We start from the raw sequence: 26,694 nt of genomic DNA, 5'->3' as shown, positions 1-26,694 counted from the left end.
TCTGGGTAGCTTGCTCTTGCTGGGTGCAGAGATGGAAGAGAAAAGATCGTTATTGAAGATACCAAAGATTTTGCTGTGCTAATTAAGGACATTATTAATACATGCTAATACATCAAAGTGGGGGAAGAGAATGAGTCGTTCCAGCAGTGCAGACTTGAGTGAATCTGTGGTTTTGCTGTGGTAATAACACAGGCCTGGTCTCAAAGTCTGTCTGTGGTACCTCTGCATTCTAATACGGGGTGAGGGTGGGGCGGGAGGTGTGTAGCACGTGAGGTAAGCAAAGATCCCGTCTGGCTTGCAGAAATCACTGCTGACACACAGACCCCAAAATCACAGCTTGACCCTTAGACTGTGTGTGCAGAATTCAAATTAGCAAATTCAACCTGGGACACGGTATCACCTAGGGAATTCTGTAAATGCACCCTCCTGTTATGGGAAGCTCCCAGTTACAATCTTGTGAAGAAGTCATGAAATTGGGATCTTCATCCTCGATTTCAGGGGTGTGCTTTTTTTTCTTCCAGCCTTTCTGTAGCCTGGCATTAACTTGGCCACCAGTAGGTCCTTTATGTTGTCTTACAGGCTTATTTGCATCTCTGAGAAGAGAGAAATCTTAGAAATGTAATAATTATCTGCCTAACATTGTCTCTTCTAAATATTAATTTTATTTAGGTAACGTTTTTTGTCCTTACAGGGAAGAGCACACCGTGACCAGCAGCTTGTGTTACTCAAGGAACATCTAGAAAAATACTACAGGAGTCGAAATCGGAAATGGATTGTTTTATTTCCAGAGGGTGGCTTCCTTAGGAAAAGGAGAGAAACCAGTCAGGCATTTGCCAAGAAAAACAATTTGCCATTTCTCAAACACGTCACCCTGCCGAGACTTGGGGCAACACAAGTCATCCTCAAAACACTTGTAGCACCGCAAGAAAATGGAAACCCAGCTGGTAGAGACGCTGTGATAAAAGGTAAAGACCAGACTTATGGATGGAAAGCTGATGTCCAGGATTTGAGTTAAGCAAAATGTTGTGTGGAGTTGGTGGTGTGGTTGAACCCCAGCTGGCAGCTAAGCACCACCCTCACCCAGCCCCGGGGGCTAGGGGAGAGAGTTGAAAGGGTGAAAGCGGGAAAATTTGTGGGTTGAGATAAGGACAGTTTAATAATTGAAATAAAATATAATGAAGAATAATCATAATAATTCTAAAGAAAAGGAAGGTGACAAAAAGAGAAAGAAATAATGAAAATGAAAAAACATCGCCCATCACCTGCCAACTGATGCCCAGGCAGTCCCTGAGTGATTGTCATCTCCCTCCCCCACCCCAGCCTACTCCCCCTTGGTTTATATGCTGAGCATGACATCATATGCTATGGGGTATCCCTTTTGGCTAGTTTGGGTCAGCTGTCTTGGCTGTATCCCCTCCCAGCTTCTTGTGCACCCACACCTTTCTCACTGGCAGGATGTCAGAAACTAAAAAGTCCTTGACTTAGTGGAAACACCACTTTGCAACACCTAAAACATCAGTGTGTTATTAACGTTATTCTGACACTAAATCAAAAATGCAGCACTATACCAGGTACCAGGAAGAAAATTAAGACTATCCCAGATGAAACAAGGGTAATCGGTCTCTTCAGATGACAAATACATCCATAATGGACCATTGTATTTATATAAACACTTTCATACTTACTTTTAGTTGCACTTAGCTTCTTTTTTTCTCTCAACATCAAAATGACCTTAATTTCAGTTTGTTGCAGTCAGTGGTGTGGCTGCATGACTGCTAGGCTTGACACACAGGATGGTAAAGCAAATAGCGCAATGAGCACCCATAGGGAGCAAGAAGGTGGGCTGCTCCTTTCAACAGGAGTGATGGTGTGCATTGCTTTATGGTAGTATGGAGCTATGGTAAATGTATTTCTGGAACGTTCAAACTATGCTCACATGTCTATTCCTGGCTTTAAAGGTTTATTTGCATACAGTACTGTATGCTGTATTCATATATAGTACATATAGTATATACTGTTTTCTGTTGAGTTCACGTTCCATTCTACAGATTTTTGACAGCTGTCCCCATGCTGCTGGAGTTAACTGTCACTGATGACTAGATTTGAAGGATTGTTTTGACCATCATGTCTTAGAGTTATGAGAGAATAAGAATATTCCTGCAGCATTGTTGTTCTGGGACACCTGGGCTGTAGGGAAGGCTATGGCTGGGGTATGAATAATGCCTGTAGTTACAAGGCTTGGTTATTTTAGTCTCTTGGTTTTTAAAATTAACTTCTTGGCATGTTCAAGAGCAGCGTTAGATCGTACTTAACCTAATTGCAGATTTCTGTTACTTATTATAGAAACAATGCATTGGGGGGTTGTGGTGATTTCTTATTGATGGGTGGTGCTGGCATTTCCGTAGCCAAATTATTATAATCATTTAGCAGTTTGAACCAAAGATCCATACTAATGAAGCCACACGTTCACGTGACTGGGGTTTTTCTGCATGAAGTTTAAATTTCAGGGTTAGCAAGAACTCTTACATAGAAATTGCTTCCAGACTTTTAGTTTTGAGGTTAATCTTGTCAACATAGGCAATGAATGGAGATGATATTCTTGCAGGAGTGGAGAGAAGTTTGTAAATTAACTGAAAGCTGTAGAATTCATTGGAATATTTCCCTTCAGGCTACATTCAGAAAAGGAAGGCTGAAGAAAGCCCATGTTGTCTTAGAAGATTTTATGTTTGTAAGAGAGAAACAGAATACCCCAGTCCTTTTTAAAAGTTTGGGGTTTCTTGAGGAGGAAAGTTTGGCCTGTTCCTGTTCAATTCCTTTTCATCTCAAGGGCAAAAAGGTACAAAAGGAAAGAAGTTCCCCAAATACATTAACAGTTGTCATAGTTCTGGATGGGGACCAAAAGCACTTGTCAAATATCAGTTTTATGTTTCCATACTCTTAGGTTGCTGTTAACTTTGTTGAACATCAAACCTGTCTCTGTGTTCCTCCAAGTAGCAAGATTCAGACTCTGCAGAAATGAGCATTTGATAGTATTTGACCTAACTGGGTATTAAAATAAAGGCATTGTCTTAGAATCATAGAATGGTTTGGGTTGGAAGGAACCTTGAAGATCACCTCATTCCATGCACACTGCCTCTGCCATGGGCAGGGACATAGGAGAGGTGTTCCAGCCCTCTGATGGTCTTTGTGGCCCTTCTCTGGACTTGTTCCAACAGCTCCATATCTGCCTTGTCCTGGGGACCCCAGAGCTGGCATGGTGTATAATACTGGGTAAAAGAAGAAAAGACAACAAAAGCCACTATGCTCCAAGGTGGATCATTCTTAATATGCCAGTATGCTGCTCCCTAATTTGGTATAAACCAGGTTGTGTACAGTTGTACATCACCCACATGCAAAGTTCAGTAGCATCCCAATAATTTCATTAGCCTTAATTATGATTTCAGTATTCTTAATATTCAATCCCCTTTTCAATTTATTTTTGTACTAGTTATTAATCTCCCACAGTTCATTATCTGATTGTTCCTCTGCAAAGTGACAGGAGCAACAAATGTTCCTGAGCGAGGCAATCAATATTATTTGATTATTCTTGTACTTAAACCGACCAGTTCTTTATCAGTTGCTTTTCCAAGGCAAGCAGCCTCTGTTTGCATGGAATGTGTTAGGTTGGAAGGGACCTTTATAGGTCATCCAGTCCAACCCCCCTGCAGCAAGCAGGGACATCTTTACTTCTCCTATTGCTACATGCCCTCATGAACAGCCCTTCCCCAGCTTTCTTATAGGCACCTTTCAGGCACTGGAAGGCTGCTATAAGGTCCCCACAGAGCTTTCTCTTCTCCAGGCTGAACAAGCCCAACTCTCTCAGCCTGTCTTCACAGGAGAGGTGCTCCAAGCCTTTGATCATTTTCATGGCCCTCCTCTGGACGTGCTCTAACAGGTCCGTGTCCTTCTTGTGTTGAGGGCTCCAAACCTGGACACCTCACTCCAGGTGAGGTCGCACCAGAGCAGAGTAGAGGGGCAGAATCAGCTCTCTCAATCTCTGGTCACACTTCTTGTGATGCAGCCCAGGATGCAGTTGGCCTTCTGTGCTGCAGATGCACATTGGTGGCTTGTGTCCAGCTTCTCATCCACAAATACTCCCAAGTCCTTTTCCTCAGGGCTGCTTTCAACTACATCATCTCCTAACCTGTATGGATAATGGGGATTGTTCCAAGCCAGGTGCAGAACCCTGCACTTGGCTTGGCTGAACCTCATTTATTTATTTCTTCCTCCTAAGAGTTTTCCAAGCCTTTTGTCATAGTCCCAAATTAACTTAATGCTGGTAAACACTAAATTAAATTACTTAACAGTTGTTGCTTTTGCTGCGTTTTGAAACGCTTGTTTGATTTGAATGAAATGTTGTAAATTTACTCCTTAATTAATAGAAGGATCAAAAAACATATAGGAAGGGTTGTACTATCACTTGATGGCTTGAGTACTTTTGAAGTTAGAAAGTACAGACAATAGTGAAGTGGTATCTGTGGAAGGATGAAGTAAGTTAGTTCTGGTGTCTGAAAACATCCCTCTGGGCAGATGGGCTGTGCCCACCCCAAACAGTCTCTGACATAGTTGCAAGTACACTGTTTCTTCAGGTAACAGGAATTGATCTTGTGAGTTACAGAAGTAGCAGAACATTCTAAGTGTTAAACGGGGCAGTTCAAAGGGGGTTTGGATGCAATTTGTCGCGGAACGTGTGCATTCCAGAGCATCTGCATTCTGGAGTGATCAGCCTTGCTCTAGTAAGTTTGGCTTGTTTGTTTTGTTTTTTTTTTTTAATTCTGCTTTATTTTACCGTGCAGCTTTTTTTTCTCTGATACAAGGCTGCTATGAGCTTGGTTAGAACCATATTGAAATTTTCTTCCTGTCTTCAAGTGCAGCACAGTACATTCGGTTCTGACGATTTTTCTCAGAGAAACTTAATTTTCTCATCTACAGAGTTGGACACTGGACTTTGTTGGGGTTTTTTTAATCAAACTTTTCAATTCACTATTATATGCAGAATGTTACTTGGATAATATCCTGGAAAAGGGGCTTCTTGTTTTGTTTCAGGTGATTTGTTACAGATCTTGGGATAATTAGTAAGATGTTCAGTCTCAGCTAATCTGTGGGAAAAGAATGAATTTTAAGGTCAGTAGTCCAGTTGATCACATGAGGACGAGTAGAGGACAAGCGGCAAGTTACAAGAACACATTGGTATGCAGTGGGAGGCAACAGCCTCTTTTGGCTGCATTGAGAGTGATGTAAGTGTTCAGGAAACTACATCTGAATACTAGTGGATGTAAGTAAATATTTCAGTCCTCAGGTTTACGACTGTCCTGTGCATTCTCTTCCATGCCGGATGCAATCTGGCAGTGTCACACCATCCAGAGCTCGGCTGGAGGTGAGGGTTCCTGCTGAAACCTATCTCTGTAACATGCTTTTTTTCTCAGTGGTCAGCAGTGACAGTCTGCTGGCAGTTTGAAGAGTCTTGTGCATAGTACAATCTGGCTTCTGGCATTAATTGAGACTAACCGCAGGGAGCACAGAGAGGATGAAGAGACGCTCTGAACCCCGCTAAATTTGTGATTATAGACAGTCAAGTATCTGCTGTGAGAGGACCATAGAAGATGGCAAAGCACAGAATATCTTGACAATGCTGAAAAAACCAAAGCAAACAAGCTAGGAGACTGGGGCTTGTTGGGGTTTGTTTGTTTTTGTCTAGGCTGTTACACGTTGTTGGAACAAGGCAAGACTGTACCATTCATACCAAGGTACCTTATCACTACTGTGTAGGCTGCTAGCTGTTTTGAATGTGTATATACTGTTTAAAAAGAATCAGACTGCTAACATTTTAAGGCAACTTGAGAAATCCAGATCTTCCACCTGTGCTGAAAGTGGCAAGCAGTGACACCACAAAAGAGAAATGAGTCCTCGGAGATATAGGCTTAAATTTGGCTTCTGAAGCAGTTTCTTCTGCTGAAGTCACTGGCAGCCAGGCTGCTCAGTCTTTCAGCAGGGACTAGAAATGAAGGATGAGGGTGTCTTTTAATGAATTCAGGTAGCAAGTCCAAAAGGGTTTGGCTGTCAGAAACAGCTGTGGCTGTGTTGACCAAGCTAAACTTGGGGAGGGGAGTTGTTGAACAGGTATTTGCAGCTCCCTTTTTTTCAGCTAGAAGTGCCAGCCCTGGGGCTCACGCTGTAGTAACTAACAGAGCAGTCTTTCTGTTCCGACCTCCTGTTAGTGCACTCCATTTAAAAAATAATAGGGTTTATTCTGGTTGGAAGGTCAGTTTAGGCTGGAAAGCCATTACCATCCACACTTACTGAGTGTAGCTGTTTCTTTATCAATTTCAAGATCTTTAAATATGCTGGTGAACCAGGCACAGCACAGTAGAAACCCCCCCATAAGGACAGCAAAATTTATTGCCAAGCTAATTTTCTGAAATCCTTGGTGACTTAGGTTTTTTTGGCAGTGTGAGATCTTCAATGATTATGTAAGGCTTATTTTAAACTGGAGGATGCAGGCATATGCCTGTGACTTGTATTTGATAGCACATCTTAGTAATTGCATATGGTGGTAGCTGAGCTAAGACCCACTTGCTCTAAAGGAGGGTCTGTGGAGGCTGATGTTGCCTTCAGGATTTAGTTTTTTCTCTCCAGCCTGGGGTTGCTGGTGGACTGTGAGGCAGGTGTTCCCCCTGCCCACCCTGTCCTGGAAAGGCCCGGAGGTTTGGAGCTGGTCTGAGGAACCCATGCAGCAGCTCTGCTCTGCAAAAGCATAAGGTAGGAAATCAGCAAAGAAAAGGACTGCAGGAGTCTTCCTGTAATGAAGTTTGAAGCATTATGCACTGAAAGAACAGTTTGAAATACTAGCTAAATATTTAATAAATTATTTTAAAACATTTTACTGTAAATAATAAGTTAATGTGCCCATATTCATCTGGCGCTTTGTAATTGCAATTAATGATCTTTGTTGCTTACTCAGACAACTTGCTTGTCTCTATCCATTCATACTTTACATCTGGGAAAATAATAAATTGAATGGCTTTGTTCTGCCATCCATCTCTAAATGAATACTTCTGTGGATTTGCTATTAATTTCATATTGGCTTTTCTCTAATACATTGCTACTTTTAAAATGAAGGGCTCTGTACTTAGTGCTTTTCTTACGAGAGACTTGACAAGCACTTTGTCATGATGCTGGCAAGGCTGGAGGAGCCTCTAATGGACCTCATGTTCTCATTTCACGTGTCTGTCAGGGCTTTAAAATACTCTATTTCCAGAAGGTGACACTGAATGTCTCAGCTTGACCTGTGTAGCTTGCACTTGGTCAAATTGTGGAATGGCACATTGCATGCTACTAATGACTCCTCACCTAAATGTTAGGAAATACTGCCTGGCCTTACTTCAGGTAGTGCCTGTGCAGTTGTGACGAAGCAGTATGACTCCAGTGTTGAGTAGGCACCATGGAAGTACTAGCTGCTTATTAAAATAATTGATAGATGTGTATGATAGTGTTGCGGTAACTGTCTTCTCATACTTAATTAAGTTAAATGCAAATCAAATTAAATGCAGGTAGTAACTTGCAAGTCAGTCCTTGCATGTGTGTTCTAGCTGGTGTTAATGACTCTGGCTTTTAGCGTGCCTCAGACTGTCTCTCACAGGTTTCCTCATGTGTGAGGTAGCCCTGCTGTAAAATTTGAGTTGGAACTCTGGGCAAGACCCAACATCTGTCTAGCCTGGCATCTGGTGTGATTCCAAGTGGATGTTGAGGGACTTGGTCAACACAGCAAGCATCCCCAACAAACTCTCCCAGCTTCCGTTTCCAGTACGGTGGGTTTCCCAAGCCAGATGGGGGTTTCTGCTTGTTTAGCTAACCCTCCAACAGATCTCTGCTGTGTATTTGTCCACTTCCCTCTCTTACCCAACTCTTGTGGTGCTTGATGTCCTTTGACGGGGGTGGGGGGAGGTGTCCCACAGTTTTATGCCCCTCTGCACTGCACGAAGAATTATTTCTCTGTTTGCTTTGAAAACTTTTCCTCTTGGCTTCATTTGGAATACGCCTGTTCTTGTACTGGAAAGGTGGTGAAACGCCCGTCCCTCTGTCAGGTTTCTTCCCTAGCGCGCCCAGCTGCAGGCTTGAAGAGTCTTGTGCTTTGTACTGAGACCTAACACCTCTCACGTGCTTCTGCCAACAGGTGGCTGGTTTTACTAGTCAGCTTTTTAAATGCTTTAAGATACTGCTGGGTATGATGTAAGCATATTACTATACTAGTGTTAAACATTAATTAAGTATATTACTATACTAGCCTGATCATAACTTGACCTCAGATACGGGGCAGCTCTGGTTCCCACAGAGCAGCTGTAAAATTGACAAGCCAAACTCACAAAGTGCCGCTTGGCAGCCTGCCCCTCCTTCCTGGTTTGCTTTCCAGATAGGCCACACTCCCTCTTTTGTAAACCTGGGAATTCAAGACGTGCCAGGGAGAGGTCATGGCTAGGTTGATACCTGACCTTGACTATTGCTGGTAATAATCTATGTTCAGATTTAAATTTGACTCTCGTGAATAGTCTTCATAGCCAGTTATTTTCACCTCCTTTGATCCTTCTTTTAGTTTCTAAATATGATGAGCAGCGTATGAGTGAGTACTGATACCAGTTTTTCTGAGACCTCGTGGATGCAATCTCCTCTCCGTTGGGAAAACTCTTCCATTTATTTCTTTCTTGTCCTTAATGCACAAAGCGCTGTGTTTCCTCCTTATCTCATAACTCTGATTTTTTAAGAACCTTTGAAGGATCTGCATGGCTATTGCTTCATCAGTGAGCTGCCACTGCGAGTACTTATGAAGGCCCCGCTGGAAATGTGCTTAAAGCCCAGACCAAGGAAGCTGGATTTTTATCTTTCAAGTTCTCCTTTTAGTGAATGGGGAAGCACCTAATGTTTTGGCCAGCGTAGTTTGTGACTGTGCTCATACCAGTGGGTGTTTATTCTAAGTTGTTTATTCTATGTGCTACAATATGTAAGAACAACAAAAATAACAGGGAAAGCAAAATCTTGATCTAGCTGAAGTTTTTAAGAGCATTTCTGTGCTCTGTACTGAAACCTGGATGTGATTTTTGGCTGCCCTGTTTTGTTTGTACCTCATACCTCATGAAGTAGTATAAAAATAGAATAAGTGATACGCGTTTTCTGGTTACTTTTAATACCCTATTTCTTTTTGTTCCTAGAGAGCAAATCAAAGGGCCTCCAGTGGGTGATAGATACAACCATTGCGTATTCCAAAGGTGAACCTATAGACATCCAAACTTGGATCCTTGGCTACCGACAACCGACAGTTACCCACGTACATTACAGGTAGGAAATAAACCTTTGACTCTTTCAGTGAACTAAAATATTAAAAAACAAGTGTTCCCAAATAAGCAGCATCGTGTTTCGGGATGTGGGAAATCAGTAGCAATGTCTCTTTACCTGCATCTGGCAAAGGTGGGCAGCTCACTGTATCTAATCAACACAACAGAGTTGTCTTTAGAAAAGTTCAGTGGCCATCCCATATCTTAGCACAATCAACTTTTTACCTATGTCCTGGGGCTAAATTGAGTTACAGGGAACGTAGTTTGATGACTGGGTCATCCACTTAATGTTAAAATGCTGGTAAACCTGACTTGAATATATAGAGAGACTTAAAATAATGACTACAAATGAAAAAATCCCTGTGCTATTTAATAACTTGTCTGCTGAGTGGAGATTATATATTGTACCTGATTTTTTGGCAAAGAAATGCCAGCTTTTACACTCAAAGCATACTCTTAATAGTTGAACAGAGCAACACTCTGGAGATAGTAGCAAATCTCATTGACACCGAGGACTGGATACTGTTAAAACTTTTAGCCTCAGCAGGTCTTTGTCTCAAGACCTAAATGAAAGGAGAGAGAAGTTGCATTTTGCTGTTGGTGTGCAGTTAATTGCAGGTCTGAAATATCCATAAATATTTGAACACTCTTCTTAGATCAAATAAGTCAATTGCGTTATATCCCAAAATTGTATTATTTTGTCCTAATTCCTTTTTACTGATTTGGAGAGCTTTTAGACTTTTACAGTAAGCTTTCAGATGTCCTCGTGTGAATCCCCTGGGTGGCAGTTTAACTGGGAATGACCTTGTCCAGCATCACTGCTGTGTCAGTGTTGTGTCATGCAGAGTACAGGCTGCTCACTGGAGCTCCTTTCCACAGCCATGTTTAAATCTGTCCCTGCTTTTTATAGAAATCCACCTTCAAGTTTCTCTGAAGGTGAACATACAGCCTAATTTATGTAAGAAATCATAATGTCTGTTGTGCTTTATTCAGGTCACCTTAGCACTCTCACAGACCTCTGGGATAATTGCAAGTTGAATGTATGTAGAATTTTACTAAAGAGTACTTTCAAAACCCCTCCTTTAAAAAAGAAAGGTATTCTAAGTTGAATTAACTTCCTGCTTCTAAATGTGAATATTCAAAGCCTGCTTTTGAGGTAACCTTCCTTATGTTGAAGTTGAACGTTACAGCTCTTGGAGTACTAAAATTCTAAGAAAAAAACCTAGAAATTGTTTCTTCTTGGGTGTAGATTTGGTTGTGTTTTTTCCAGAGAATCTAAATTGAGTGTTTTAGTAGACAGGGGCAAGCCTGTTTATTATTTCTTTTAATGACAGTAACCTGTAGTTGTTACACTGAGCCCATGGAAACATCTGAAGTATGCCCCAGACGGCAACTCGTGCAGCAGCGTGTCCCTGGAGGCTGAGCGCTGGGTGCGGTGCCTCCGAAACGGTAACTCGAGTGTCTGGATTGTAACTGGGGCTTTGGCTAGTTTTCCAGGTCCTGGGAATTCTTCGCTTGGCACATCCAGCTCAGGCAGGTGTCCTCTGGACTGTGAGGGCTTTTAGTTGGATGCAGAGTGCGGGTTCCTAAAGATGTGTTGAACCAAGCACACTCTGGCAGTGGGAGCGGCAGCGGAGGTGCGGGCAGGCAGCCCGCACGCCGTCCCTCTGCGCCTAAGCACGCAGTGGCTGGAACGCGTTCTGGGCAGGTGTCACATCTGGACTGCTCTTTCAGTAGGTGCTGATGGATCTGGCCTTCGTCAGCTTGTTTAATGCAGGTTTTAACTAGCTTCTATTTAAACTTCTACAATTTCCCACGACACACTTGAGGGCAGCAGCCGGGATCGCTTCTTCTTGCCTGTGTTAAGTTCTGTACCTGCTGCCTTCAGTGGGTGCACCCCTGATGAATCACTCCTCTGTGATATCCTCTGTGACCTGTGATTTTACAGAACTTTCTTATACCCTGCCTTAGCTGCCCTTGTCCCTCTGTGGCACTCCCACCCAGTGCAATGAGTCTTCCTCTATTTGGTGTCACCTTACAGAAAGCCTTTCCCTGATTATCATGTTACTTTTGTCTGTGTCTGTTCTGGTTCTGCTCTAACTAGTTTGGGTTGACTGGCATCCTGAACACCCCCCTGTAGTTTCAGGATCGCTTACCAGAGCGATAGCAGTTAATGGTAGGTCCTGTGGCAGTACTGGTGTAGTTGTTGGTGCTTTTTCCTTCCCCCCTGTTCATGGTCTTGCATTTGGTGGTATTTAATTTCATGTGCAGCTATTGTCAGGTTCTTTGGCAGCTCTTCTCTTTGGCTACCCAGAATAATTCTATACCAAAAAAGTCATACTGCTTTCATACCTTTTTATCCAGATTTAGCCTATCAACTAGCTATGAATCTGGATTTAGAGCTGTAGTTTGGAATGAATATGGTGATGATTTTCACCTTTGGTGTTTTCGACGATAAGATCTTTCATAGATATTTTTGTGTGGCTTTGAAAGTATTTTTCAGCTTTACATAAAGGCCATATTTATCCATGGCAGGATTAGTGGAGAGCAACTGAACAGCATGTGTACGTTATTTTAGTCATGCTGCATCATCCCTTTCTGGGCTTAGACAGAAATTGTCCAGTTGCATTCCCATCAGGGCATTACAGCAACTGGTTGGTTTTGGTTTTTTTTAATTATACTTTTTTCCCCTGATCACCTGACTCTACTCATTAGGGAATATTTTGTATAGCAGAATGCTGTAATGTGATGGGCACCTTCAGGGTTTTGACAACTTTAAATTGTGTATTGATGATTGGAACAGAGCTGTTGGCACCACTGAGAACCTGTGAAGCCAGAGTATGTGCCTGGGAAACTGAGGGTGGCAGGCAGGGAAGAAGAGTAGGGAACAGCTGTCCCAGGAGGGTTTCTGGTGTTAAAGAAAACCTTACAGTGCTGTTATCACTTCATTGAACCTTCTTGAGGATCGTGAAGCCAGATAATTGAAGCCCAGTGGGCTGGCATCAGTGTCTTTAGAGCCTATTATTGAACTTGTAGGTGTGGTCAGCAGAAAGCTGACTCTGGGGAGGTGTGCATATGTGCCTCTGGGGTCATGTCCTCACTTGGCCGAAAATGCAGTGGTGCCTGGAGCCTGTTTCTCTGTCAGATCTTAATCAGGAGCAGTTCTGGAAAAAGCCCACACCCTCTGTGCTGGTAAAAGGGTGCATGCTGCAGAGAGCTGAGCTCTGTGCCCAGCTAGCTGATCCTTGCCATGGATCCTTCCTCTTCCTCCTTCTTGTCCCCAGTGCTTCCTTTTAACGAGCTAAAAAGTGTCCTGGGAGGTTTCTGTGCAGTGCTGCTCTCTGAGAGCTGGCCAAGCTGCAGCGCAGGGGAGGATACACCAGACCTGTGTAGCTGTATCGCTTGACCAGGAAACCGAAGTTACTTCTGGAAGTTCAGCTTCCGTGTGGAGACAAAAGGTCGCTGTATCGGAGCCACTGGAGTATCTGTGGCTGTCAGCTGGGAACGCCTGTGCTTGTTCTGCAGGTCACAGTGTTGAGGTATTCCTCAGAAATTATTAATTTTGATAACAATTGGGTATTAACTGCTCTTTGTCTTTATAACAGCGTAGGTAAGGATTGAATCAGGGACTGAGGTTAGGAAAGACCTGTGCTGTGCTGAGCCCTGAGAGGCTCTTGCAAAGTTGGTGCGCTTCTTTAACTCCAACACAAACTCAGTCAGCAAAGGCAAACCCAAGGTGAAGTGGACTTCATCTTCAGAAAGATGGAAATGTTAGAAATGACTTCCAAAGGTGGAAAACCTCAGAGATGTGTTTGGTTTTCTGTGTTTGACACAGATGTTCTCTGCAATCTTCACTGAATTTATACCAAATGTGTCTGGATGGTTGTTATTTGCCCCCCTTTTCCTTCATGTAGAGCAATAACATTTTCCTCATTGTTTGTAATTTGCAATGTCTTGGGATAATACATTTGAGATAAATTTTAAGGGTAATTTTTAAATAATTGGGGAGAGAGAAAGCACTGCAAGAGTCTGTGTGCTCAAAGGCACCGGATTCTCATAATTCCTTTTAACTGAGTTACAGGAGACAAAAAAAGAGAAGAAGAAGAAAAGGTGACCTTTTGGCAAAAATAAAGACCGGTTTTGACCAGATGCCATCTCTACTGCATGAAAAGAGAATCGGGATTTACACATGCTTTTCTCCTTTCAGAGTAGTCCAGGGTGAGGAGTTGATGTATGACAGCAGCAGGGAAAAAAAGCAACATTTTTCTGTGCTCCTTGAGCCAGAGCAGAGGAGACTGTGGAGCCTCTTTTGTTCAGGTTGCTCAGCCCATCCTTTCTGCCATTCCCCTTGGTCACAACCTCTCTCTCTCTCTCTCTCTGCCTTACGGTCTTTGAAATCCAGTGTTTTCCTTTGCTCCTAGCCTGTCCTTTTACTGCAGGATTATCCCTTTTTCATCCTACTTAGGGAGCAGGACAGGAGCGTAGAGGACACAGCAGCCAGCGTTATGTTTTCATTTTGAGACGCTTTTCTAGCTGATGGAAATGGCAGAGAAGGTTTGGTTTGATCCAGTATTTTATTTTTTTTCTTGAAAGCTCAAATTTGATGACAAAGTGAAACCTGCTTTGATTTTTCCAAACAAAAGATGTGTCTTTCAGCAGTTTGTCATTAGGCTCAGCTGTGGACTGATTTTCCTCAGAATGTCAAAAGACACTTTACTAGAAAAAAGGACAGTTACCAAATTTTAGGTTCTTCAGAATGTGAAGGTGTGAGAACTTACCCTTTCGATTATCAAATACTGTTTTGATCCTGACAGGCTTGTCTCAGAGTTTATTGGAAAGTGCTGAAACACCAGGTTTGCTCTCTGAAACATAACACCTGAGGAAAAATATCTAATTAACATCTTCCAAGTCAAATGTTTCTGGAATTTTGTGGGGAAATTTCACCCCATTTGTTAAAGCAGTAAGTGCCCTCCCCCAGAAAAAGAGAGATTAGAAGGTGCAAGACATCTCTAACTAGAGGCATAACTATGAGATTTGCCTTTCAATGAGTCTGTTGCAGAGGTATGTTTTGTTTCCTCAGAATGGTTTAGCTTTATGCTTGGGTCACTTTTGTCATGTGCATTTCCCATAAATCCAGATTCACTCCAGTTCCACCCAGCAAAACTAAGTTTGGTGCCTGTGTAGCAGGACCACATGCTAGCTACTGTTCTCAGCTCCCACCACTTCCCACAGTCAGTAGAGTTTTGGGATTATTTATTTCCTTCCTATACCAGTCACTCCTTCAGCCCAGCTGACTTGGTGCTTCTCAGCAGGTCTCTGAGTTTCTCTGGCAGTGCCATGTGCCATGTGCTGCAGCTCTGTTGTTAAAGCCCAGAGTTAAAGCCCCTGGGTGTGAAGCTTGATTGATGCTTAGCTTCCCCTCGGTCAAGAATGGCAGGAGGTTGGGGTAGTCTGGGGTTTTGTGGAAGCATCAGCTTCCTGATGGGTTGTACCCTTGTGTGACCATCTCCTGCTTTCACACGGTGTGGTGGCACTTGTGGCATAGAGGCCCCGAATTCAGAGCCAGCTGTAGTCAGCCCTGCCACAGAGCTTATGCTGTGTGAAAGCACCACACTGCTTCCAGATAACTCAGCTATCTTTGTGCTGTAACAAGGGTGGAAAGTACTCCTCTATCACCTCTCTGTCCCGTACCAGGTTCTGCACTGTGCTGCTCTTGAAACCAGCTTTCAGCTACCAAGGAAGTTTTTTTTTTGTGTGTGTCTGCATTGATACAGATTTATTGGGATAACCAGCCTCCTAGCTATAAATAAGATGGAATACATTGTGGTTGCTGAATGAGCTTTGCAGAGATGTCTGTGAAGGGCATCCAGTTTGGCAATATATTTTAACATACCTTTTTTTTTTATACAAGTAACTTAGATTTTTGTCATGCCTGAGATTTACCAACAGCTTCCATCATGCTGAGTTTATTTAGTCATCGAAACAGTAAATAATACTATGATTTGGAAGATGTAGGGGTAATAAAGAGCTCTTAACTCAGGGTAGGACAGAGGATGAAAGGCAATTACTACTTCAGGGTGGTATCTATGAACTTTACAGTTCTAATGCAGAATTAGAGGTGGCTTTTCCAATAAGGACCATTTAAAGAAGATTAAATTATCTGAAAATGCTGTATTTCTGAAAATTATTTGGGATTGTTCAAGAAATGGCCTCTCAGTAGGTTAAGTCTCCAGAATTTCTTACATGTGCCAACATGTCTTTGGCAGTTACGTGTCTTTTTTTTTTAAAAAAAAAACCCTTTTCTTCTTTCCTGGACTGCCATTTATTTGGACCATAGAAACACAGCTGTGTAGTGTTTTAAGAAAGGTGCCAACCCTTGGTCAGCTACTTGGAGTGTCCCATGGCTATTGTCACCTCACAGCTGTAGGTAGGTAACCTCCAGCTAGGAGATACTGCTTCCTTACTGAGACAGCTCTGCAGATTCCCATCAGAGTATATCTTCACTTCCAGCACTGCTTCTTAATTTCTCAGGGTGCAGCCTGTGGCCACACTGCTTTTGTTGAAGTTAAACCCCATCCCCGCCTCCCCCTGATGCTGACAAAACAGCTCTTCCCTTAATGGGAAATGAAAGGAGGAAGTGTTTCCATTCATCTTGAATCTTCTGGGCAAGTTACCTTTTCCAGTGCTCTTAAACTCCTTGTTTGCCACACCAGGAACAAAGACACACTGATTTTCCTGCAGAATGAGGTTAGCTTTGTCCAAAAGGCGTGGAAGATTCAAGCGCCCAAGAGAATCTAGAGCTTTGTAAATGACACGCTGACCTTGTTCAGGACAGTCTTACGTGGTGATAACACTATTTTCCTGAGAAGATCAGCAAACTGTTCGCTTGTAGTGACATTCCTGATGCTGGGAGCGCAAAGGTGGGGTGGAGCCATGATGATGCTCCTGCTGTGAGCATCTTGACAATATTTGTGTCTTGTGGGAAAGAAGAAACCGTTTCCTGCATCTTTCAGCACTAGACCTGGCAGACCTCACAGCTGGTGGTTGGGAATGACTCTGGTTAGAGCAGTGACTTTCAGCTGTTGCTTTGGATTGTCTGTGTGTAGAGAGTTTTGTAACATCAGACTTCCTCAGACTTTTAAGTCTCCTTAAAGAGGGTCTTCTGTTAAAACACAGGTGCCAGCTGAGCCATCTGGTGGGCAGAGAATGATGATGGTGGTGCATGTTTAGTATAAATACAGGGTTTAGCCTCACCTTATCTAGCACAGGAAGGGCTTGGTCCACAACTTTTAAGGACTTTTTCAAAACACGTCATCTCTGATTTAGCTCAGTTATTAATAAAAATGTTCCACGTGTAAAAATAACTCTGGACAACCTAAAAATACGTTTGAAGTCGCTTCTAAATACCCTAGCACTCAGCATCACTGAGCAGTGACGGCCAGCGTGGCGTTACCGGGACCCTGGTCGTTTTCCACTCGCCATTAATATTCATTCAGAATGGGTGTAACAGTGATTACTGCTTAAATTTTTAAGAAGCAGAGTTTATATCCAGAGATTCGGGTGCTTTGGTATACTGCATTGATTCGGGCGAGAGCCTGGATGGATTTGGGCAGGAGAGTGGTGTGCTGTGTTCCATCAGCCTCTCACAGTATCGTATCACTTACGTCTCTGTTACTCCGTGGCAGTACCAGCTCGTAAGTGGTTTCTAAGGCTCTGGTGGAAACCTTTTCACACTGGTAGGTGCATTTTTGGAAAAACACCGGGCATAACAAGGTTGTTGAGTTGCAGAGTGGTTACCCATTAGGTAACGGGGAAGCGAAGGCAGAGGTGAGAAGTATCTGCAGCTTACAATGGGAACTGCATGTGGGGCAGGTAATCCTGGGCTTCTGTCCTGAGCCCACACATGCATTCTGCTAGTCCAGAGCCATCTTCAGGCTTGCGTAAGCAAGCATCTGTCCTTCAGGAACATAGTGTGAAACACAGTATTCCATCGCTGAGCCCTTTTATCTCTTCACAGCAGATAGGCAGAAGAGAGTAAAAATAGTGCTTGGCAACCCAGTTGTGTTTGGGGACAGAGAGTAAGTCTTCTTGGTGTTATATCCTCAGCACAAACGGTCCTCTCTCTGGGGGTGTGTCCTTTACTTGCCTCTACGCGGTCTAATTTTAATCTGCTGTGCGATGCCTGGGTTTCGAGATAAAATAATTCTTCATTACCTGGCTTTGTCATTGTTCTTCATATTCATGCTGAGGGCTTGAACCCTTTACTGGGCCACCAACTAGTCCACAGTATTTGTCTTTGGCCAAAGACTTTTCTTCAAACTCTGTTTGACTCAAGGTAACAGCTGCTAATTTCTGGTTACTGTGACTGGCTTTGCATGAGCACAGCGAGCTCAATGTGAGAAAGACGTCAGTAGAATTGCTACAAAGGCTCTGGAAAGATCCAAGTTAAGGTTGATGCCATAGTTGGAAAATAGAATTGTTCATCTCCTTATATTGAGGCTGTCTGCATAGCAAAGCACCGTTGTTGGTAATTCGCTCACCAGAGCAACGACGCTTTGCTGCTTTTCTTCTCCTCTTACAGCTTATTTTTCCATGCACCAGTCTGAAGGGAGGAGGTACAGATGACTTGGCAGCAAAACAAGCATAGGTGTTGAGAACAGTAATGGCAACAGAAGCCTTCCTCAGAAGTGTCTCATTTCTGCAGCCTGGCAGTCCCATATCTGTTCACACGCCTCCCCATGATTGTGGCGTCACTTCAAATCCTTTCCAGTGCAATCCAAAGCAATCTAATAAGACTGTGTCCGAAAAGAAATGTAAAAGGCACTCGTGAGAACAGAAGCATGGCATAAATGACAGGGGAGACTGAGAGCTCACCTGGAAAGAGAAACCTCCTGTAAAGGCCTTGCTTTCTGGAGTATGATTTCTCAGGCTAGCCTGATCCCTTCTGCCTTGGCCTCCCTGTGAAACGGTGTGGATGTGGCGATCTAAGTTCTTGTACATATCAAAAGGCACTTAGGGTCTGCTGAGGAGATTGCTTGATTACTGTACGACTTGAAATTCTGTTTTGAAGAAAATCCAGTGAGGTATGGTGGGCTATTTGGGGGTTTCTGTATGTGTAGGTGTCAGCAAGTTCTGCCCTGGATATTGGATTTTCTAAGTAGGCCCGATATTAAGCGAAGAAATACCAAAGCATTGGTAGTGCTTCCGTTGGGGTTTTTAAAATAGAGCAGCGATATTTGGGTGCAGTTATGCATATGGTCCCTTTCAGTGTAAAACCTGCCTTAGCAATTTCAGAGGTGCTGACATCCTTTGAAAAGCACAGAGCGCTCGTTTGCTGGGGTGCAGAAGAGCTGTTGCTGCTTAGTGTGGTTGTTATGTGGCTTCTGCCTGTTGAAGAACCATTACTTCAGAATGGTGGATGAACCTTCTCAGTCTTTTATTTCCTTCTGCTTCAACGTGTGTGAACCTCATTGCTTCTGCGTTTGTGTTTAAGGATAGTGATGTAGCATGGTGATGTATTCTGTTTTAACCAAAATCTCAGCAACTGAGTAGCTTCTGTTTGTAGAATAGCGTTTGCTGGAAGCTGATACAGCCTGTGTCTTCTGTGCCATGCTGATAACCTGGAACACTCCAGTTTTGTACCCTTAGTACCCACGTGAGGTGCGAATTGGCAAGAGAACGGACCCTGCAGCTACATTTGCACTGAACTCTTGTGCTCTGTGTTTTGGGCTGGGCTGAGGCAGAGGATTTTTGTTCTTTGCCTGGAGAATGCGTTTTCTGGGTGTAATTTGTGCTTGTTTCTTTGGCAGGATTTTTCCAGTGAAAGATGTACCTGCAGAGCCTGAGGCTCTCACTAACTGGCTCTATCAGCGCTTCATTGAGAAGGAGGATCTCCTGACGCATTTCTATGAGACAGGTGAGGCGATACCCAGCAGGGAGAATTGTGCTTTGGTAATGGCTTTGTCTGCGAGGGTCTCGAAATGGTCTAGGAACACGTCTGCATGGCTCACACAAATACGGCAGGTGCAATGATTAGTAGTTTTTATTTGGCAAAAAAAGCATGCTAAAAATGATCGAGGAAAGGCAGATTAACCAAGTAACGTTAGCAGAGGGTCAGGTTTGGAAGCTGGTACATTCCAAACGGATCGAAGGAAATCCTCTATTTTTTTTCCTGCATGAACATACAGCTCAGCTGTGAAACTCGCTGCCATGGGATTTCACTGAGCGGAATAATTTACAAGATTCAAAGAGGTAGTGAACATTTACATGCATAGTGGAAGTGTTCAGAGCTCGTGTTCAGTTCAGAGGGGATATAAAACCTTCAGGATTTAAAATGGACAAGTTCTTCACTAAAAGGGATTAAATGAGACTTTTACCTGGGGCAGGTTATTTTATCTGCTTGGTGTGGCTGTTTAGCATCCTCCTCTGGCGCTTGTACTGCTGGAGAAAACTGATCTAAGTGGTCTGGAGGTCTAATCCAAACCCATAGTCCTCTTCTGTTCCTCTTAAGCCAGGCAGGGGGATGCTGTAATTGGGAGGATCTGTAAGCATCACACAGCGTAAAGTGGCCGCAGCACCGAGCCATCAGGTCTGGCCGCCTCGCTGCTGGAACGGACTTCCAGCGTTAATGGGTCAGAGGAGTCTAAATGAACTTAGGGTGTTAATAACATCACTGAGGGCACACCTGTAATTTGAAATATCAGGTAATCACTGTGAAACTGTAGCTGGAGGGGTGTTTCATCAAGGCTCCTTTTTTCCATCTGGCTGTTGATACAGAAGTTTGTCATCTGCCTGCCAGCGGGTGGGGGTGGGGCAGTGTGTTCAGAATGCAGCACGGAGGAGTTCATCAAAATAAAAAAAAAAAGAAAATCCATAGAGGAAAAAAGCAGAGTTCCATCTAGACATACTGGAAAGGAAGATTATCAACCATAGACAGAGTAGGAAGGCTGCATATGAAAGAATGCAGCTTGTTTCTGTAGAGAGAATCTCTTCACTAGCAAGTAACACAGTTGGGGGTGTGGGGAGAGATATGTGTAAGAATATTCAGTCTCTTAGATCAATGGAGTTTAGTATTCCAGAATGACTATGTTAAGGTACTACTTTTAAGAGATGAGGTATGGCAAGGCCTGCTTTAATTTGGGTTTTGAGTGCTTAATTTATCAATGGCAGTGCTTCCAAAGATTAACAGAATTCTTTTAACAGCTCAGAGCAGTACGTAATGGCCTTAGGTTGGAGCACAGGAAGTTCCACACCAACATGCAGAAGAACTTTTTCACAGTGAGGGTGACAGAGCACTGGAATAGGCTGCCCAGGGAGGTGGTGGAGTCTCCTTCTCTGGAGATATTCAAGACCTGTCTGGATGCCTGTCTGTGTGACCTGTCTTAGGGAACCTGCTATGGCAGGGGGGTTGGACCTGATGATCTCTGGAGGACCCTTCCAACCCCTACAGTTCTGTAAATTCTGTAAGTTCTGTGTTTGGTTTATGAAATACTGCTGTCACTCACCCATCACTGATGGCGAAAGTTGGACCCTGCTATATAAATGGCACCCAAATGCATATATTTGACTTTATTAGACAAATGAGTTTGTGAATCTGTTTAAAGCCACAAATGTCACCAACAGGCAGTAAGGGACTCTTCTTACTGACACATTTCACGAATCCATAAAACAAGTTGTACCCAAAAAATCTCACTGGACCAGAATTTCAGGGAGCACAGTGAATATAATCAGAGTGATTTACTGACATGCGCTTCCAGAATAGGATAATTGGTTGTAATTTGCCAGTGTAATCAGCATGAATTGGTAAGACGTGTTTTAAATGTAAATGCTATGACATGGGAGCTTTATAGGCATAGATCAGCATAATTTAAAGTCACTGCCATTGAGGAGAACTTGCTTCTGTGGCTTTTGGTGGCTTACAGCTGAAGTGCTGTTACGGGGCTTGGAAACCCCTCGGAAAAGTCCTGAGGCCTAATCTGAGAGGAATCCCAGCAGCTGCCCAAGAGCTACCCTTGCATGGACGTGTTATGCTGGCTCAAGTTGGTGCTTAGGGCTCTGTCAGTGGTTTGATTGGATTTTTTTCTTTGTAATTATTATTATTGTTCTAAATACACAGTGCTTAGGGACTTGTCTCGGTCCCTGAAGCTGGAGTGACATTTAACGCCACACGAAACTTTAGAAGTTCTCATTGACCATCTCATCAGTAGGAATGCATTCTTTTGGTGTGGTTTTATTTGGGAAGAGGGGAAAGCAAAGCCTAGAACACCTTCTTCCTTTCCACTCTGTTCCAGAGCTTTAAGTGCTGCAGTGGAGCTGGGGCAAACCTGCAGTATCAGACTTAAAATGAAACAAACAAAAAACCATCGGCCTCAAGTTTGCACATGAAACCATCCCATCCTTTCCTACAGGTGTGCTTTACACAGGTCACTTCTAAAATGACAGCTGTTTGCAGTTAGTGTCTGCAGGTATAAGCAACACAAAGACACACGCCTTTTTTAGCAGCTGGCAAGTTCCTGATGTCTGAAGTCTTCAGCAGGATAACCTTAAACGCTGCTGTAACACAGAGATTACATTAGCTGGACAAAAGTGCCTGGAGGTTAATTAAAACAACCCCTGCTAACTAGGGGCTTATCGGATGGAAAAGAGTAGTTGTACACTGAAGTCGTCACACTCTCCAGTCGCTCTGGCCATAAGCCAGCTGGTGTGATGTAACTAAAAAAAAGGAAGTGATGGCATCCTGTAGGAGGATGTAGGAGAGGGTTTTCACCTGTGCCACGGAAAAACTCTTTATGGTACCAAATCTGTAACCTCATCAGGAAATTCCGGGTGCAGATCTGTCATCCCCCTTCAAGAAACGTGAATGAACCAGGAAGCGGGATGGATAATAGGGGCTGAGGTGGTTATGGAGAGGGAGGGAGAGGTGGGTGCCGGGAAGGACAACTGAAAGTGCCCCGCTTGTCTCTGCTGGGAGTGTGAAGGAGGCTCTCTCTGCACAATGCAAGTTGCCCTGGGAGAGGGGGAGGAGGCGGTTGCCAGCAGTACCCGGGAGGGACGGTGGTCAGTGTTGGCTCAGGGAAACAAATGGGCCATGGAAGAGCAAATGTAGTCTAGAATGGACAGATAGGAGCTTAGGGATGAGAGTTCCTGAGGAATAAACGGTGTGGCAAATCTGCCCACCTGTGGAAATAGGTATGGGTAGAAAAGGATGGGAGGAGTCAGCAAGTTGGGGGGTTGGGGATTTGGTGGATTTTTTTGGAGGGTTTTGAGGGGGTTGGGGTGGTGGGGTTGGTTTGTTTGGTTTTTTTTAATTTTAAGAGTGTTCATAAAGGAAGAAAAGCTTTTTCTTAAACGCTTGATTGCAGTTCCTCCAGTGATTGCAAATGTGAAGCATAAAGACAAGTTGCTGATGGTATCTAATTGCCCGAACTGTGTGGTTTCTCAGATTGAAATCGATGCTGCCATATCTTTATTCTCTGAATCATTCATCTCTTGTTCCTCTATGAGTGTCTGTGACTCCAGGATGCTGCAGCAAGTACATCATCTGCTCTGTTCTATTTAGAGTTTTTGTGTCTGCTGCTCAGGATTAACGACCGAAGGTGGTTCCTATCGCCTGGGCCCTGCGCAGCTCAGTCAGACATAGTGCGCGTTACTTAACGTGCCGGCGTAAAGGTGTGCCAGCCGCTTGCTTGTGGCCACGTAGTTTAGTGTTGTGAGTCAGCACAGGTCGAAATAATAGTCCCTCTGGCAAACTGGTTACCGTGCTCCCATAGTCTGTGTGACTGACTGGCCGAGGAGTAGCCAAACAAGGGTTGGAAGCCAGCATTGAAAAAAAGAAAAGCTTGTGTGTACACAGGTATTCCAGAGGAATCTCGTGAGTCTCTGTGTGTGTGTTGGTGCTTCGCAGTGTAGAAGATCCTTTCCGAGCAGCTGTAGAGCTCAAGGTGGAATCCACTCAGCTCCGTCCTACGGGCACTAATGTAACTTCAGGGGTAACGCAGCGTAGTTGACAGGTCTCCCTGCAAGGGCTGAGAATGGCTGATTTTAAGGAATGCTTTGAAGTTCGTGCTTAAGGTTTATGAGATGAAAATGGTTCTTAATAATAAAGAAAAGGGTTGGGTCGTCATTGTTTTTTTAATTTTCTTGAAGATAACCAGTAGTGCCAGAGAATCTTTAGAAACTTAACAGCCAGTTTGTGGCCGCCGCTGCGGGGACAGTGATGGTAAAGCACCGCCCGCTGAGGCTGTCGCTTCTGCCGCAGAAGCATTAACCCTGCGCTCTCTTCTCTTGCAGGAGCTTTTCCTCCCCCGCAGGGTCAAACCAAAGCCATTTCTCGGGAGATGACCCTCAGTAACCTGTGGCTGGTCGGCATACAGTCGCTGGCGTTCCTGTCCGGCGGGATGTGGTACTGCATCTTTCAGTATTTTTATCATTGCCTATTTTAAAAGCGGAATGGGACCTGAGGACGCAGTGGGAATCCAGGCTCTCGCAAATGAGTATCATGTTGTATGTGCAAATGTGAATATTCCGGAGCAAAGGAAAATACTGGACGGACTCTTACCTCTCTTCGGGGAAATTTTAAACTCCACTAAAAGTGAAGATCGGTAACATAGTGACCTGATGATGTATTATTTTAAGAATTGTCTGTATTTTTAAAAATGTATACTCTCTCTCACCCACACTTAAGCAAATTCAGCATTTGGACAAAAGGTGCAATCATACAACCACCGTAGAAGAATGTCTGTGACAAGAAAGCTCTGTCACTGCAAGTATTTCTTGGCATTGTAGTTAGAGCTCAGAAAACTCAGCAACTCGTCTCCTCAGTAGTCTGTGCAGCGTCGGTGTGGTAGAGATTCCTCATTTGCACAAACCTGTCCTTTATCGCAACTCATTGTGCTGGAGTCCGAGGTACTGGGGCGGAGCCGGTGGCGGTATCTCTGCGGCTGCACGGTCAGCGGTTGTTGTATTAGACACATTGATCTAAAACCAAGACCCAGCTGAGACCCAGCGTCAGGTGTGTCTTGCGAGGAACTGGTCCTCAAAAAAGCCCCAACAAGCGCTGCAGCATCACAGTGTGATGGAGAGCTACCCGTGTCTGAGGAATCGGCCCATCCCTGCTGTGGTCTTACCATGGGCTCTCCCAGTTCCCTGTGCTACCCCTGTCTCCTGCTGTGAGGAAGCCTGGAGAGTATAAAGTCACTCGGTTTATTTTCCCTTTTTGTTCGGAACGTGTCTCAGTGGTCATCACCGGTTCTCAGAACGCACTTTTAAAGATGAAGGCACAGTGAAGGAAGGACGTAAAGCTTAGGGAATAGGGGGAAGCTTTGTTTGCCACACAGTCCTGGCTGTTTCTGAAGGTCTGCTGGTGCTGCCAGTGATTTCTAGCCACCTTCCTATTTTGTATACTGCAGTCCAACCAAGGTGACCTTTGAGTGGTTTATAGAGGCCTTTTTTCTCCCTGCTAGTTGCAACAGTGCTAAATGTACTTGTGGGAGAATTTAAGTAATTCAATGCCAACCATCTTAATGTTTTGCTAAGGAGTAATAGAAGAAAAACTAGCCTCTTAAAAAGAAAATGATAGGTGTAATTGCTAGCATAAATCTATAGGAGGATACCACTGCAAAAAAGCCCAGTAGTATGGTGAATACTCTGAGTAACTACATGGAGGGCAGTATTAATTAGCCCACCACTGTGCTAAAATCTTAGTAGAGGAAGGATGAGCTGAGTTCGAAGGCAAACTGGAACAGAAGACACTTTCAGCTGCGTGGCGTAGGATACTTCAGAAAGGCTGTCGATGCTGTATGGCCGTACTTCTGGCAGGTCTAGTTGGCATCGTGTTCGCGTGATTATGCACAGATTGGAGAGAGCTGTTCCTAAAATAAAACTAATCTCTAAATACAAGCAGGAGAGCCAGAACTTTGGATGTTGGCATGCTGCCATTCACAGAGTCGTTCTTCTGAGGCCGAAGCAAGCCCTCAGTAGTTTTGGCTCTGAGTTACCAATATCGATTCCCCCTCACTCCCTGAATGGCAGTGGGTGGTGCGCAGAATACAGAACCTGGCAGCGCTGCCTTTGCAGGGGGAGCAAGGGCGTAGTAATGTAGGAGGCAATGCCAATTTCCCTGACTTCAATGGAAGAAAGCCCAGTCAAATACACTGCCCCGTTCCCACCCCCCCAAAGCAGTAGCTTTATCCTAAGGTGGCCCAGCGGGCTGGTGGCAAAACAGTACCCCAGGGGAAGTTCTCCTGATCCACGGGTCCCCTTGTTGGCTTCCGAGAGCCACTGCAGCCTGGAGGCAAAGGGCAGGGCTGGCTGACAGCTTGGTGGTTTAGGTAAGGGACTGTGTCTGAATCCCAGCTCTTGGCACATCTGAATGTCGGTGTAAAGCCCAGCGTGCCCTGAAAGGAGGGCAGGCTTGGGACTCTCTTCCTTTTTGGGTTTTTTTCCCCTTCCTGTTGCTCTTGCTGGAGTACAGCTGATGGAATGAATGTATTGAGCCTGCCATTTTGCAGGAGGGCGTTGGGGCGCCCCAGCGCCGTTCCCGTGTGAGGTCTGCAGCGCGTGGGGCGTGAACAGATGTGGAAAGCTGCAAAAAGCAGGCAAGGAGCCACTCGTTTCTGTCCTCCACTGAGCGGTTGATCCAGACCACAGCACTGCCTGTAGTACAGCTGGGTTTATTTTGTGCTCGGACAGGCTGGAGTGATATAAAAAGGGAATTTTCTAGAAGCAGATTGCACATCAGTAACCCACATCAGGAGGTGGTTCTTGAAAGGCCCTGTGAGCTCCGTGTCTGAGCATACCGGCTTCCCAAATGCAGCGTGTTTGTTACTTGTTCCTGGCGGGTTGCAGTCGGTAGTGAGTGTTCAGACACTGCCTAGAGAAATGAGGAACACACAACGTTTCGGGTGATCACTTGATTTACCTGGTCCTGTTCCTTTTCAGTTTGTTGCTCCATGGTTCTGGCCATTACAAGACATTTGTTTTCAAGCACCGATCGTTGTTTTGGTAGGATGAAGAAATAGTTTAAGGTCTTGGGCTTCTTTCCTGCCTGTACTGGAAAACATGGAGAGAGCCTGATGTTGCATCTCCCTGTGGCCAAGTAATGAAGCCATTATCAGGAAAGTCCCACGGACCCTCCCAGCACGAACTTGGATGCTGCTTTGTGGAAGAGAATAAACTGGATAAAAGATGGTTTTCTATTAAGGGAAAAACATAAAAGGTATCAGAGATTCTGGGCTCAAAATACCGTGCTGGGCAAGAACGGGGGGGTTTGGAGCTTAGCGGGCTGGCTTGTACGACGTGAGTTCCCGCCCACTGCAGCGCGGTTCTGCCG

The 26,694-nt window shown here is 44.2% G+C and overlaps 1 protein-coding gene across 1 annotated transcript in view; it reads left to right on the top strand.

Annotated features, from left to right (window-relative positions):
• The window catches only part of LPGAT1 (lysophosphatidylglycerol acyltransferase 1), a 60,128-nt gene extending 36,183 nt beyond the window's left edge, over nt 1-23,945 (top strand). Inside the window, exons 5-8 of the mRNA XM_084261934.1 lie at nt 692-965; nt 9,243-9,369; nt 19,175-19,281; nt 23,655-23,945. Of these exons, the coding sequence (XP_084118060.1) occupies nt 692-965; nt 9,243-9,369; nt 19,175-19,281; nt 23,655-23,806 (660 nt within the window). The 3' untranslated portion in view covers nt 23,807-23,945. The remainder of the gene's footprint in view (nt 1-691; nt 966-9,242; nt 9,370-19,174; nt 19,282-23,654) is intronic.
• Nucleotides 23,946-26,694: the final 2,749 nt, after the last annotated feature.

This window comes from Gallinula chloropus (genome assembly GCF_964237585.1).
Source record: "Gallinula chloropus genome assembly, chromosome: 3".
Classification (NCBI taxonomy): Eukaryota; Metazoa; Chordata; class Aves; order Gruiformes; family Rallidae; genus Gallinula; species Gallinula chloropus.
The sequence above is the reverse complement of the archived record's forward strand: the minus strand, read 5'-3'. Positions and strand labels throughout refer to the sequence as shown.